This window comes from Halichoeres trimaculatus, unplaced genomic scaffold (assembly GCF_033239565.1).
Source record: "Halichoeres trimaculatus isolate MK-OKI-2021-1 unplaced genomic scaffold, fHalTri1.1 fHalTri1_scaffold_2, whole genome shotgun sequence".
Taxonomy (NCBI): domain Eukaryota; kingdom Metazoa; phylum Chordata; class Actinopteri; order Labriformes; family Labridae; genus Halichoeres; species Halichoeres trimaculatus.
This window is the reverse complement of record NW_027437180.1, coordinates 9,470,736-9,486,778: the sequence shown is the minus strand read 5'-3', so window position 1 is coordinate 9,486,778 and position 16,043 is coordinate 9,470,736. Positions and strand designations below refer to the sequence as shown.

The 16,043-nt window shown below is 40.2% G+C and overlaps 1 protein-coding gene across 3 annotated transcripts in view; it reads right to left on the bottom strand.

The window, feature by feature from the left end:
- Nucleotides 1-16,043, bottom strand: part of sh3pxd2aa (SH3 and PX domains 2Aa) — a 205,289-nt gene that overhangs the window by 33,723 nt on the left and 155,523 nt on the right. For 2 of the 3 annotated variants that reach the window (XM_074684189.1, XM_074684197.1), the window contains 2 exons: nucleotides 7,790-7,903; nucleotides 1,302-1,385 (listed from right to left, as the gene is read on the bottom strand). In XM_074684189.1, the coding sequence (XP_074540290.1) occupies nucleotides 1,302-1,385; nucleotides 7,790-7,903 (198 nt within the window). The remainder of the gene's footprint in view (nucleotides 1-1,301; nucleotides 1,386-7,789; nucleotides 7,904-16,043) is intronic. The other variant, XM_074684204.1, reaches the window with a different exon arrangement.

Genomic DNA, 16,043 nt, shown 5'->3' with positions numbered 1-16,043 from the left:
AGCTCTTATTTTTTCCTGTACGAAGATTTATCTTTAAAACAAAACCCCAATTATGTATAGAATAAAACCTGCCGCACTCTGAGATCCAGGTATCCCATATTGTAAAACTGACTCTGGCGTCATTTAAAGGCTTAATATCAGCTTCCTTGCAGGATTATCCCTTTAATCCCCAATTTAAAAATGGTTGAAGAGATTAATCAAACTGGTAGACAATGCTTAAAAAAAGAACTGAATATAAAAGTTGATGATAATTTTCTCTATAAATTCACAGTCCTTGTCGAAAAAGTGACATCACTATAGCCTCTACTTTTATCCAAGCGCTTACTGTAGGAAACATTATACTTTTCTAGTTTTTCTTTTGGACAGAATCCATTACTGAGTAGAAAATTTAAGTAAAGAAGTTAAAAATCTTCCAATTATTGGTGACTGTGAGCTGATTGGATGAGATCTACCTCCTGGTCGTCAGGTAAACAAAGTGGAATAGGACGAAATTTATGCTCACACTCAATTTAAATAAATCACTTACTCTTATTTCTCGCCAGTACGGTACAGTTAAAAAGAAACCACAACTTAATTTCATAACTACAAGCTAGTCTGTGAGCTGCACTACTAAAATTTGCCTTTTTACTGAGTTTTTAGGAAAGCTAACTGTGACCAGAGTTCAGAGAGACCATCTTTACTCCACAGCACAGGAAAAAAAAGTTGCTGCAGAATTATTTAATGACTCCACCTTGGACACAAACCATTGCAAGTAAGGCTACCATTAGCTTGATCAAACTTTGTCTCTATTATTTCTATGACTCTAATTAGCAGCATTAGCATTTGTTTACATGCTATCTTTTGCTCCCTCTTTTACAACTTGTTTTCATTAGCTTTAAAAATGTCTGCTATTTTATGAGATTAAACTAGCTATAATGACTACTGAAAAATATTTCATTCCTTCAACACCCGGCTTTTGAGTGGCGTTTAAAACTTCTCTAAAGATACCATGATAAAACAGTTGCTGTCTACATTTCTTAAGCAGGAGCTCATCACTGAAATCATTTCATTGCAGCAAAAGGCTGGATCTCAACAGTTACAACTTTTCACTGAGGGTAAAGAAATTTACAGCAGCCGTATGAGGACACAAAGGACAGTGTTTCCTACCCTCTGTTTTCAACCTTGTTCTCTTTTCCAGGATGTTGCACTTGTCACAACAAAGATAGCGTACAGAGATAAAAATCCCTGCCTGTGGGAGGTGTGTGTATGAACTCTCTGCTTGTTGTGTGTTTAGTGTGTGGGCCTGCTGTTTATCTGTTCACCTCTGCTGTGCTGGCGGTTGACTATCCCCCCCAGGGTCCAGCGGCGGTCCAGCCTCTTCAGATGAGCCTTGCGTCTCTTAGTGACTGATGGTTATGATGAAGAAAAACCAAGAAGAAAAGAAACAAAACACAAATGCTGGGTTAGTATAAGAAGCATTGCTTAGCACTGTCAACACATGCAGAGAAAAAGCTTTTGTTAGTAGCACAATTTAAAAAAATATATAATAATAATGATGATAATAATAATAATAATAATAATAATAATAATAATAATAATAATAATAATAATAATAATAAAAATAATAATAAATGTCTGTGCTGTCAGTATAAAGCCATTAAATTGTTCATTTTGAGCTAACAGGGTTCGTAACATAAAAGATAGGGAACGAAAACCAAGATAAAACTTTAAATTCGTGAGCTACACAGTTAGAACAAAAAAATCTCAAGAGTGAAACAAAGAGAAGTTGTGTGAGAAAAAAAAAACTTTAACAAAGGTTATGTTCTATTTATCAGAAAACCCCAAACCTGCTCTTTCCTGTTCTGTTCTAAGGTATATGTGTTTATTGTTGTATGTACAAATAAATAATAAAATATTTTCCAACTCTTTTCAAGAAAATGTTTTGGAATTGTGTTTCTTTGATAAATGTTATATCTTCTCAAAGTGTTAATGATGGATCTCTTTCAAACATATCACAGAGAAAAATGAATCAACAATTCATCCTTTTATAATCACACCATGCAAAAAGGTAAGAAAGAAAGTATCCCAACTTTATGGGTATCAGTGTATCTTGATACTAAAATTCAACATGGTTTCTGGGTGCTGATCACAAGCTAAACTTTTGTGTTTTAAAATGAATTGAATGTGACAGACTGCTGTTCCTCCAATGTCCACTGGAGGCTGATCCCAAAAGTCCAGGAATCTCCAATTCCACCCATGTTAAAGTATCAATTTTCTAAAGCTGGAATAAACATATTTAACAGCTTTTCTACACTTCAGGAAAGATATTTTTCCATAAGTCATCTGTTTTTTAATTGTGGGGCTGAATTCACAGGTGGGAGTGATGCAGTCGTTAGCCTGACTATGTGTCTGTTTTTGGTTGGCTGATTGTTAAGTCGTGGCAGTGTTTCCAATATGAACACAGCTGATGGTTGGCTTTTTCTAAGACCAACGAGTGACAGGGGAAGTTGATGTTTTGTCTCATAGGGATGATGCTATCTATCACGCCAATTCATAAAAACTTGACCTAAATAACAAATGACTATCTGGTACATTTGTGGCTCACAACGTCAATGAAACAATGTGCAGAGGTACAGCTGGAGTTCACAAGCAACTGAGAGCTACCTCACAGACACACTGCACTACATGTCGGACTGAAGCAAAAACTGTGACTGGAAAACTCCTGGTGCATTCTTGATATGTTTAGTCACACAGTGTTTGTGTTGAGGCCCAACTATGGACAAGCTCTGAGGATCAGCAAAAACTGAACTCTGTTTAAAACATCATTTTCATGCTCTGTACTGAAAGGAGGTAAAAATAGCATCACCCATATCAAAGAAAATAACTTTAATCCAACTCAAACAGAGAGAATGATTAGTTTGTTATCAACCCTTATTGAAGCACCAGGGTTTCAGCAGGAGTGAAGTGATCCTCATCTATGACACTGCTGGATTTTATCATTGGTCTAAAAAGGGTTCAGACCTGCGGTGAGTCTGTTACAGTGTCAGAGGAGCAGTCAGACACATGTGACACACATACAGGAAAAGACTGTCTGTGTGCTGCCTGTGGATCACATAGGGAGGACAAAACACAGACCAGACTGAATGAACTGGTAGCTGATGAGGTCTGCACAGACTGAACTCCTAACCTCCATCAGCCCTTATTAGTTTAAAGCCTGCATGATAAAGCAGCAGTCATAACATGAAGAGTCCTCTTCCTGACTCAGAGCCATCCTGGAGGCCATGCAAAGTGCAAAACCATCTGAGTTGGGAAAGAGGGATGGAAACAGCACTTGTCTTCTGTCTGTCTTTGAACAGCGGAAATGTAATCCTTTCTGTGTCACTCTCTGCACTCTCTTGTCTCCCATCTCTCCTTCCTACGTGTGCCGTCTTCTACATGTCATTTCTCCTCTCTGATTCCTCGCTGTCTTCTATCCATCTCAGAGAGCCAGCCTACCCCCTGACCTCCTAATTGAAATATCAGCTAAGGGAAGGCACAGAGGGAAATGTTATTTCGAGGTAATTTCAGTGGGGGCCGTGCTGCGCCTGTCGGTTCCTCTCCAGCGAGCGGAGCTGTCAGTGGAATTAGGTTACAGACCACGTAGAGATAATGAGATGTAAGAGACGACAGGAAGCCGGAGAGGGGAGATCAGAAATAAGAAGTGACGATGTGTGCAAACACAGAGACACCAGGCCTAAAGGGAGGAGGGGGGCCACTGACAGAGGAAGGGTAGGAGTGTGTCGCTGTGGGAAATTGTGTGTAGCAGCGAGCTCCGGCACTTTCTCTATAAATTGACTTGAGTGCATTGGTTAACAGTGAAGGGAGACTCTTTGAACAAAACTACCAGAGCCATCCCACCAGTTCAGAGGATCCCTCTGGAGTAACTGTGGTTTTATTTTGGTAGATGAGGTCATGCTTCCTCTCACTTTAACAGTTTCACTCACCAGATACATTCTTGTGGTTTGGGTTTGCTAACTGAGGACGATGACTCAAACATCTGAGGTGACCTTTGTTTAGAGACTCTTTTTAAAAGAGACTTGTGTCAAGCATGGTCTATGGAGATGCTCTGCAGGGAAACATCCCCCCTCGAAATGATGCATCAGAATAGAAAGTGTTGCTTTATGTAATCTGTATCAGTCACTGAAAAAGCTGCCAACACTTCAATGCTCAGATTCATATAACCTCTATGTAACCTCTGTAGTGGCTTTGCCTGATCTGTGATTCAGAAACTCCTAATTTATCCCACTCCAGTGTCTGTTAACACCTCATTACATGTCCTTTCCACAAGGCAGATTTAAGGTACTGTCTCTTTAAGGCCCCCCTTACACCACAAGCCCACTTTCTTCTGACAGGTCAGTTCCCTAGAAGCCTGCAGTATCTGCTATTACATCAACTTGTGACATCACACTGTCTCTGAAATTAAAAAAAAACAGCATTGAGAGCAGCTTTCAGACTGACACAGAATCAGTCATTTCTTAACCCGATTCACAAGCATAACCTGCATTTATAACAAATGAACGTATGTCTAATAGTTTTAAACAGCATCAGAATGCTTCCCTTAATCTCAGGCAGGGGTATTGTGCAAATGGTATACCATCCAAAACAATCTGCACAGTCTTAAATTTCCTCGGTCAAATCAGAGTGTCCTCAACTTCCTTCAGACATGACTGTTTGTGACTATTTGGACTATTTTGCATTCAGGAGAGTGTTCTTGCACCATTAGTATAAGTGTGTAGCGGGGCCTCTTACCAACTGTGTTCCCTCCTCACCCACAGTTGCAACAAATATTAGATAACAAAAAACAAAAGGCATTCTGGGTATAGATTGCAATCTGTAGCTTAGCTAATCAGTTGGGAGGGGGAAAAGAGAAGGCAGAGAGTTATGCGTGCTCAGTGACACAAGAGAAGATCATGTGATGATGACAGGAGCAGTGTCTTCTGTTTGGATGATATTCATTGATTTATTTTGTTGTTCAAAACATATAAATGTAATCAAAAAAGATATATATTTTTGAATAAATAAATGACTGGCTTTACGGTTTTCAGATCCGAGAACATTATCCATGACTGCAAGTAGTGATGGGTACTAAATAAGGTACTTTTATAGATACCTACTGAATTCCATCTGTAGTACCAGGTACCAATTCACGTAAAATTAAAAGGTACTATGTTTAGGTACCGTGTTAAGGTACCTAAATGCATCCATCTGAAAGTAGGAGAGTGGGAGAGTAGGTGATTTCTATGCTGGACATGAACGCAGCACGGCAAGGTTAAATGTTGAATAAATATGTAACATTGAAGAATGTTGAGGTTTTATTATTAAACTTAGTAATATTTATTCACACAAACACACACAAAAGTACTGAAAATTGGTACCAATACCGATTGCCAGGTACCAGGCATCGGTACTATATCATTTCAAATGTGAAAGGTACCCATTCATAACTGCAATTGAGTTTATTTTTTCCTACCAATGTCAGGATGTTTTAAAAGAAAAAAACTTTCAAGTGAAAGACACAGCTCCCATCCTGGGCTCATGTTCAATGACCATTCTTTGTTTTTAAATGTCTCAGCCCACCTTAGCCTCGTCCAGCTGTTTAGCAGAGCTTCTGATCGCAAGCTATACCCAGGATTAGAGATAGGTACCTTTCACATTTGAAATGATACAGTACACATACCCGGTACCTGGCAATACCGGTATCGGTACTCAACAGTACCGATTTTTGGTACCGTTGTGTTTATGTGGTAAAAAATATCAATTTATTTAATAATAAAGTAAAAAGTTTTTCAATTTAACATATTTATTCTTTAATATAGAACCTTGCATTGCTGTGTTCATGTCCAGCAAGGAAAATCTCCTACTCTTCCACTCCCTCACTGTCACAAGGATACATTTAGGTAGGACTTGGTACCTTCTGATTTTATGTGAACCGGTACTTGGTACTTTTGACAGAATCGGCACAGTACCTCTAAAAGTACCTAATTTGGCACCCATTCCTACCCAGGATGGCTTTGTGAAGTCTCACCTACCATTTATTGCAACTGGGGTGAATGTAATAGAGTCTGAGTTAAAAAAGGATGTGTTCAAGTATGTGGTGTGACTGAGTTGTGCAAGGCGCCACTCATGTATGTGCCAGTATGCACCAGTCACACACACACAGTAATAAGCCCCTTTATGAAGAAAAAAATTGATAAAATGTGACACCAGCACAATGTCATAAAATATCATGATATAAATCTTTCCTCATACCGTCCAACACAAGGTAGCAGTGTGTTTTGCAAGTAGCAGGGAACATAGCCTCAGCGGCCACCAGATTGCTTTCATTTACTTTATGAAGTGAACAAAACACTAGTAGTTGGAGGATGCAGCAAATGAATTTTCAAGATTATCACTTGAAAAATTGTGACTGAGGTTTTCACAGCTGGTGCTTTAAAGCCAAGACATTTGTCTTTGGTTGGGAGCCAAGAATCTGAGGAGTGATGAGCGGCAGGTGGAAAAGGGAGAGATTAGCTGTTCTGTCAGAGGGCTCTGTGGTTATTCTGTCTTACATTAATCTACTCTACACACATGAATCACCCAGAGTGATAAGAAAAAGTGAATAGAGTTGTATAACCTTCAGTCACAGGCCGCACACACATTCAGGCTCCTACTTGTACACTTTAGTGCACTTGTAGCATCTGCAGCGAATATAATCTTATATGACAGCAACAGGTTGAATCCCAAGTTTTATTTTGGCTGAATAATTTTGTTAAGGGCCTGAATGAACCCAAATCTGATACCCTGCGGCACACCAAATTAAATCAAAGTACATTTGCAAAGACATGAAAAACCAAATGAGACAACACCCATCAAAACAATCATAACACAAAATCTCCCTGCAGCAAACGCAGCGGATCCATTAGGCTGTTATTTCACCTCCAGGATACAGACTGGGAGCGAGTTTACTGTTGCAGGCACTGACAACATCTATTTAGTGTGAGAGAGGAAAAAAAATCCCAGAAAGCAAAGAGAACAGCAAATAACAGTGGCTGTGGCAGCTGTGCAGGAGCTGTCATCATTCTCGCAGAGTGTGTTTGTGTATGCGTTTGTGTGTGTGTGTGTGTCTTGCAGAATGTGCACAGCTCAGTGAAGCAGGAAGCCTTGCACATCTTAACGAGAGATAGACCATGTTTGTTAGATAATCCAGTGGCAGTCTGAAGCATGATAAAGCATTGCACCATTCCTGTTTCATTTCCACAGTGCTGCAGATAAACCACGTGCATGCGTGTGAAGCATGCGTGTGAAGCATGCGTGTGAAGCATGCATTCTTCAGCATGCGTGTGAGCACTGGCGTTATCTCTATGGGATTCTTTTGGTCTGAAAGCAGAAAAGGGGGCTTATGACACAGTGATGAAATGCTCCATCTCTGCAGTCAGACTAAACACTGAGGAGGAAAGGGTCACAACAAAACGAGCCTCCTGCAAGAGTTGCAGCCTCCTGGGGGAGTAGAAAGGAATTTTCTGTGGTGCCAAAATATTGCAAACCCTTTGGCTGTGGTCTGGTACCATTTCACCATGGAGCAGCAACTGTGGTCTCCAAGGTTCCCAGTGTGTGACTGGAAGTGTGAGTGTGTGTTTGGTTTCTGTGTGCTGTTTTACTGCAAAAAACACCCAAATAAAAATAATTACTGAGAAATAACAGCTAGTTCCACGAAGGCGCTCCTTGTCCAAGATGACGTTTGGGTATTTCTGTGTTTTATGAATCTAATAATGTTGTGTTTGTTTGAGCTAACCTTCCCCAGTCCTGGAGGTACCCAGATCCAAGTCGTCTCTGGTTACATTCTGGGAGTCCAGGTATGTGGCCGGCACCCAGCCCTGCTCCTCTGCTGTGCTGACAAACCACCAACCTACAGAAAGAGACAGATGGATAAGGGTGAGTCAGAACCAGGCAGAGAAAAGAGCACATTAGCCCTGCTAACAATCACCAGAGCCTGGAGGCCTGCAGCTGCCATCGTCCCCATGTGGGGATTTCACCACACAATGGGAATAACACATCACTGTTGCTCGTCTCTTAAATGTAGCAGTATGTGACTGAGGATGACACAACGTATGCATTATCACCGTATCAGCCTGTGAGTGGACAACAAGACTACACAGTTAATATGATGGGCTTGCTTGTTAAGACAAAGACATCTGAAGCAGATCCATGGCTGATGAATGTTTCACCCACTTGGAAAGCTTCATCATTGCAAAAGCAGACACTGGAAGAAAGGGAAGATAGCCGAGCGGAAAAAGTGGAAGCCTGAAGCAAAATATGGATCAATACTGGCAGTAGAATAACTTCTTGTAAATGTTAAAGATAAATTTGTTGGTACTGATGGTTGTTTTGCTCTTTTTATTATTCATCATTCTCAAATGTTAATACTGCTGTTTCTGGGATTTGCTTCTCCTTCCTCCAAGTTGGAAAGCTGTAGGAGGGAAAACAAGATGTTCAGGTAATATTAAGTTCACCTTAGACTTAAAAATCTCTAAAATCAAGTCTGATATCTGAATTGGAAGAAAATGACATGCTGATATTTGGCAGGTATGGTATTCAAAATGTCATCTATTTGAATCCAATAATAATAATGATAATACACTCTATTCATTTGAATGACACCTTTTAGGCCTTAAGGACACCTTACAATAAAAAAGAAGTACTGGTACAAAAGTTAATATACAAAAGTAAATAATTATAATAATTCCAAAAAAAAAAAAAGTACAATTGTCACTTTATGTAGAAGCTACAGAGCTAAATGCTGATTTGTAAACCTAGTAACCATGACATCACCCATCTGTTTCTGATACTACGTTTTGAACCCTATCCCCAACAGAAGCCATAAACCAAATTGCTAACCTCAGGGGTTGGACCTTGAGCCCCCTCATCAACAGCTACAGGGGAACCAACTTGTCAGTTAGGTGAGCTATGCCTCTGATTGGGCAAACTTTTAGTTCTGATATCATCTCAGCCTGAATACAATTTGTGCCATTAAAGAAATAAACTTAGGACCAGAGTCATTTGCCTTTTTGGTTTTATGCTTGTGTGGTTCATGGTACTTCTTCAGCCAGCCTCAGGTGGACACTTGATGAACTGCAGTTTTTAGCATTCTCCAACAGCTTTATGTTTCGTAGCTGGTTGGTTTGATGTTTATAGTTTCTGTTTGGAGCGTGAAAGGAAACAGGGACAGCGCTGCTAGCCAGCCTTAGCATGTTTCTTATTGCAGGATAAATCTTTAAGTCTCTAAAGTGTCTGACCAACAACATTTGAACATATTTTTATGTGGTGGAGCAGCTTGGACAAAATATGAGAAGTGAAAACACCCAGGGTTTTAACCCTTTGGTGCATCATGGTGACTGCATTGAACAGCTATTAAAAAGTCTCCTAAAGTCAGTGGTTTCTATGATGGAACTGCATATCAGCTTCTAGAGTGCTCTCTGCTGCTCCTCTCCTTTGAGCTTCATTCAGTGGTCAGCTGGTGTAACTGCAAGTCAAATTTCTCTGACTCGGATACAACCACCAGACAGCCGGACCTTTCTTCATGGAGTTACCTAAAACTACAATTTGCTTCATTTTAACAGTCAGTGTTACTGTTTTATGTTGAATGCTTGGTGCATGTAGGCCACTGGAAAATGTCTGTAACTGTAACTTCATAAAAAAAAATCAAATATTTGAAAAAAAAGAAAGAAAGAAAGAACACATTTCTCTTATGGACACTCAAAGAATAATAAAACCATCCAGAATCAGATCTTGATGGTCAAAAGTGGAGCAATGCAGATGACCTGCAACAGAAACCAGTCAGTAATAGAACTCAGCATGTCCAGAAAATGACTCTCCATCTCCATGAGCCTGTTAATTACCTTTATGTCCTTGTTTGTTAGTTTGAAGGCTTCTTTAATTCAGTATGATGTCAATTTTGTTATTTCTGGTTCCACTCAGAGTGAAACAGATGATCGAGTGGGGTGTAATTTACTGCAAAGCTGCTTGTGATTGACATCACTGTGCCATACTTGTGGCTTAGCAATGTGTTCCCATCTTCACAAACAAATGTCAACTCTCAGGGCTCCCAAAAATCAAGATGGTCCCAACAAAACAAAATCCAAACTAGAGGCTTTAATAAAAAAGAGAAGTTTATAGCCTTACAAGAGTCATCCAACATGTTGTTATTAAGACATTCAAATGAGGCTGTCACAAAACTATGTTCTTAGGAAGTTATTGCTTCACCAAAGCAATGGGGCATTTGGTGTGCTGGTGGTGCAATTGATTAAATAGAAAACCAGAATCTTAAGCTCACCCTCTGATCTGGAGATCATGGAGTTTTTTGTAAGTCTGAAACAAACAACTGCCCTTACAGCTCCTATATGTCACAGAAAAAGCTCCTACTTCACCCTACTGAGTCATGGCATGTTCACATACAGTTATTACAGATGCTTAACGTATGTTTTACTGGAACTCTTTACAATGTTGACATATCATTGCTTCACAGCCAAAGAAGTGTTTCTGGACAGTCTGCTTTTCCAGAAACTGTCTGATGTCTCGGTCTGACACCGGCTGACTAATCTTGTGTCTTTGGGGAGTCTCATATGGGAAGGGTTTCCAGTCTAAATATCATGGTGTTGCTTCATTTCATTCAAATTTAACCCACCGTCTCCATACTGACCCATACAGAAGAGAGATTACAGCATTCTACCACTGACTCCAGGATTACGTGAAGTGTTAGCAGTTTTGTTGCAGCAGTCACTGACGTCACATAATTGCAAAAAACATCAGTTCAAAGTGCAGCCACAACCTAAAGAAGCAGAAATCCAATCAATCACTGCGACCACAATTTGATAAATGGCGACATGACTTATTCAAGTCGCTCATCCTGACAAGATTTGAATCCTGGGTTTTCAAGAGCAGTATGAAGTGAGATTTAGTGTCTGGCAGCACACCCCTAACTTGTTGGCACTTCTGATGGTAACTCATGCGTCTAATACACACCCTCAAGGCAGTGAACTGACAACCTCTGGGTCTGAAGTGCTCAGAATGGTCTCAAGTGTCCTTTTTTTATTTAAGAGTGACTGAATGTCTATGTACAGTAGAGGTGACAGATTTTGACAGATGGGTGGAGGTTTACTGAACACAGATTTTTTTTTCCTTTCTCAAAATGAGTCCAACAGTTAGATCATCATTGCTCATACGGCAAACTTTGTTATGTGGTTGCAGAAGCAAGAGTGAATCAAGACATCGCACCCTTTTTTTTACTACCACACAAGACACCAATCACATTGAGATGGAGTATGAGGCATGTGGAAAGTATGTCTGCTTTATAGAGCTGTATCACAGGGAAAGGAGCAGGAACAGTAACGTTAGGGAGGCTAACGTCTCTGTACTGTAAAAAGCAGCGCCAGAATAATGAACTATAAACCAACATGCAGCAAAACGAAGATTTGGCAGGAACCATTATTGTTTTTGGATAACTACACAGAAACATCTTATTCCTGTAAATACATGAGAAATCATTTCAAGTGCAGCTAGAAATAGTTTAACTGTTTTCATAATGGATAAATAATACTTTAAGGGGCTAAAGAGGCCAATGTTTAAGTCAGGCATGTACCAAGCTATTTTCATTACAATGTGTTAATTAATTAATTTATTCATTCTTATTCTACCACTTATCCTGTTCAGGGTTGCGTGTAGCCGCAGCCTACACCAGCTGTCTCTGGGGTACGCCCTGGATTGGTTGCCACTCAGTCACAAAGAGAAGGAAAACCTATAGACCAGTGTTTCCCAAATTTTTTTCAGGTGACCCACTTTTTGGGGGGAACAAGCCACAGTGACCCAATCCAAAATATGTCCAACCTGTAAACCAATTGTCAGAATATTTGTGCAAAGATAAAAAAGGGTTCTTTAATCATGTGACTAATTTTACAAATGCATAACAGCTTTTTTAGGCTTACGCTCTAATAAAATACTTGCGGGTTAGCCTGCTTGCTATTCAGAATTGTATCCCAGTCAGCTGATATTCGGGACAAGATATTAAAATGCGATGTCCATCCAGAATAAAGGTAACAGCACCGTCCATGCCTCTTTATCAGCGTGCCGTCACTGCACAGCTGTAACAAACTTTAACAGCTTCGTCTCTACAGCTGGTGCCAGTCCAAGATCTAGCAGTGACTTTGGACTTTAAACTCAAAGAGGTTTTAAAATCTGACTTCAAATCTTTCTTTTGCAAACTAACGATCAGAGCAATCAATGGCTCAGCTATTTCATATGTGTGATGGTGACACACTGACAGCGTTTTCCTCTGAGTCCTGTAAAAAAGTAGGTTTGGCTTTGGTTGGGTGAGTAGTGCCAGCTCATAGCTTCAGACTTTTGCAAAAAAATTAGAAGTTTCCAGTTACAGTAAACATTGTGGCGATGACCCTTCAATATAAAAACATAACCAGCTATGACAGTGTGAGGAGCGAGGGGAGACTTCTTCTGTTTAAGGAAAGCATGAATTTCATGTAAACATTTTGAAAACTAATTTGGTGACCAATAAAAAATCTCTGGCGACCCACCTTTGGGTTAGGACCCAGACTTAGGGAATGACTGCTATAGATACACACTCACACCTACAGGCAATTTAGAATTGCTTGTTAACCCGTTAAGCATGTTTTTGGACAGTGGGAGAAAGCCAGAGAACACACATATGCAAGTGAAAACATGCAAACTGGAAACAGCAAAAGGTCCACCTTGACAAAACAGGGAGTCACACTAGAGACCTTCTTGCTGTGAGGCAACAGTGCTAACCAAATGTATAACATTTTTTTTTTCTGTCAAAGTCACAAACAAATTTAAAGTATATTTAGTAGCATGTGTCTAGGCTACTTTTATAAAGCTAAAGCTCTGTACTTCCTGCATAAACAAAGAACCCTTCACCTGGCGTCTTTAAATAAATGGATTTACTATGGTGTGAAAATGTCCTTCATGAAAATCCAGAGTTTAAAAAACACTTTAGAGGTCACAAGGCAATAATAAAGTGATAAGGTAGAGCAGAAAGGATAAAAATGTGCATTAACCTGCTCAGAATGCAGGTTAAGAAAGTCTCAAGGCTAAAAATGTTGTTTGCAGGTCAAAAGTCTTTAAAACATCATGAATAACTATAAAGACCCTGATCCTGACATGTTTCCACCCTATCAGCCCTTAAAGGAGAATATATTTTTCTTAAGAAGAAGTAGAGTTTGCTGATGTTTGCGTAGCACGTAACTGCAGAAAACTGACCTCTTATCATCTGGTATCAAGAGACACCTAAAGAACAGGTGAGGTTTGGTTTTATCAGTCTGTGATGATGGAATAATAATTATCAAATAGAGCATTCTCTGTCACTTTGACAGGTCATAAATGTGTCAGTAAGAGCTGCTGGTCCTCAGTCATGTTCAAAAAATCAAATGTTCACCTCTTTGAAAAAAGGTTGGAGGCAGCATGAGTTTTATAGTCTCCAGAAAATCATACCTTAGTAATGGCACAAAAAAGATATTCAGAGGTAGTTGTAGTCACTGGTGACTCAGGTGAGGTTCTTGTTAGCTCAGCAGACCAAGGAGAGGCCACTCCATCCAAACAGCTAAAGCTTGATTTAAAATCACCGCTAGCTCTACAGTCTGTTTTTCAGAAAAGACTGAGCACACTAGTTTCAGGGTGTGTTGCTGAAGATGTGCTCCTCACATGAACCGCTGAGTCAGCTGCTGTCAGAGAAATGATCCTCAGCAAAAAGCAGGGACAGAAAGATGTAACGCCACTTTCTGAAATAAGTATTTCTTTTCAATGTAGTCTATGTGTTAGAAACTCTGCTACATACAGAAGGTTTATGGTAACATGTCCAACATTAATGATGTCAAAAAGATAATTGGTGCTCATGTAGATTTACTAACTGCCTCTCTTTAGATGGGTATGTCTATGAGAGGTGAGGCCTCTGCATGCAGTCTCACCTCTAACAGTGTTAAGCCACCCTGACTCTGGCAGCCCGTGTGTTGCTCCTTCCTCCAACACACACAATCTCTCACTGTTTTCCTTGCCGTAGGTCATGTCTCACAGTCAACACAGGCGTTAATTCAACCTGAGGGGCCACAGACAGACATGAGGGCTGGGGGGTAGCACAGAAGCTGAAGTGTTGCTGCTGCAGTCTGTACAGACTGTGTTGCTTCCTCACAGTCACAGCAGAGTTCTGTGGGTGCTGTGTACCTGCTGACAGCCCACTGTCTGCCTCCTGCAGAGACGTTACAGCACAGTTTGACACACACAGGGTCAGCACAGTTCACGTTGGAGTCGTCAGGATCAATTCGGGAGGCTGTTTGGCCTCCATGGGTGGAGGCAGTGGTTTTATGTGTTATTGTGTTTGACACCAGGGCAGTTATACTACACTAATTAAATCTTACACCATAACTCCTGGTTTAAGAAGCCTGGTGCTGAACAGCCCTGACACCGTGCTGGGACTCGTAAACTCAGGAGGGATTGTCAAACATGGTAAGCAGTAGACGACATTGACTTTTTGAAGGAGTTCAGTAGGGCTGGGCGATATAAGAAAAAGTCCAATTACAATCATTTTTTTCACATCAGTCAATATTAATATTTATCATGATATGAATCAAATAACTATTTTGCAAAGCTTAAATGCTCTGTTCCTCATTAGTGAGTTGTGAAGATGTCAGAGGGGTTTTTTTTTACATGGTTAATTTTTTGTTAGAAGTTGATCATGACAGATGTACTGAAGAACATTATACAACTACTTTAGATATATATTAAACAGCAGCATCTACTTTACTTTATTAGTGGGCATGTTGCAGGCAATCTACTACCTGCTGTAGACGAAAAATGAAGTATGGAGCCATGGAGATGGCAATCAGACGTATGGGTCACAGGCTGCTGCTAAGAAGGTGAGAGCTGTGTCTGATGTGGTGCACGCCCATTGCCGTGACACTTGGGCCATTGCTGCACAGACACCGCAGCTGGTCGGTGCTGTGTTTGGGCTGACATTGATCATTGATCAACAGTCCAGATCACCAATGGATGAAGAGGGAGGTTCATCTCCTGTGCTCTCTGAAGAGTGTAGACAGGCAAACGTTCATTTTACAAAGTTGGAGACCAAAGCAAAAACAAAAAGCCCAGGTTAAAAAAAATGAAAGCTCAGAAGTGGCATTGCAGGATAGACGATATGTCTTCATTGTTTTTTTTCTGACAGTTCAACTGTGTTGAAACCAAGCGGCAACTTCTGGTCTGAGAATACGAGACAATGCTGAAGTGCTAAAATTTGCTGTTTCTTGAGTGTCGGCTTGAGGCTGGCTCCAGAAGTACAGGAAGTCACATACACACCAAGCCAAAAAAAGGCATTTTCACAGCAGAAATTAACCTATTTACAGCCTGGTTCAAAAAACATCTCCTGCCTGAGTCGCTAATTCTACTATCGGCAGCAACTGTACGGGGTAGGGCTGAACGATTTTAAGAAAAGATTGAATTGCAATTTTTCTGGCAGATATTGTGATTTCAATTCGATTCACGATTTTCTTCAAATCAAGTTTTAGGATTTTCACATGTAGGGCTGAACGATTTTAGGAAAAGATCTAACTTTTCTGGCAGATATTGCAATTCACGATTTTTTAATCATCAATAGTGATGATAACTCATCTGTTTTCATCAACTTCTACTCCTAAACAGAGGCTTTGTGTTGTTGACCTGCTTACCAGCACTTTTAACATATCGATTGTCTACAAATATGGAAAACAGAATGTGTATGATACTTGACAAAACAGATCCTGAGTTAGTCAGGAGCGCTGCAAAAAATTGCTGCTTTGGCGATCTCAAAATTGCATTGTCTAAAATTGCAATTTCGATCTGAAAACGATAAATTTTTCAGCCTTAGTACAGGGGGTGAATTTTTTTCTAACTTGGCCGTTCAGAGGATATTAAGATCAAAAGCTCGCCCAATAAAAGGTACAGCTTAGGGTCACGGGACCAACAGGCGCCCTATAGCTGCACCTGAAGCCCTTGCC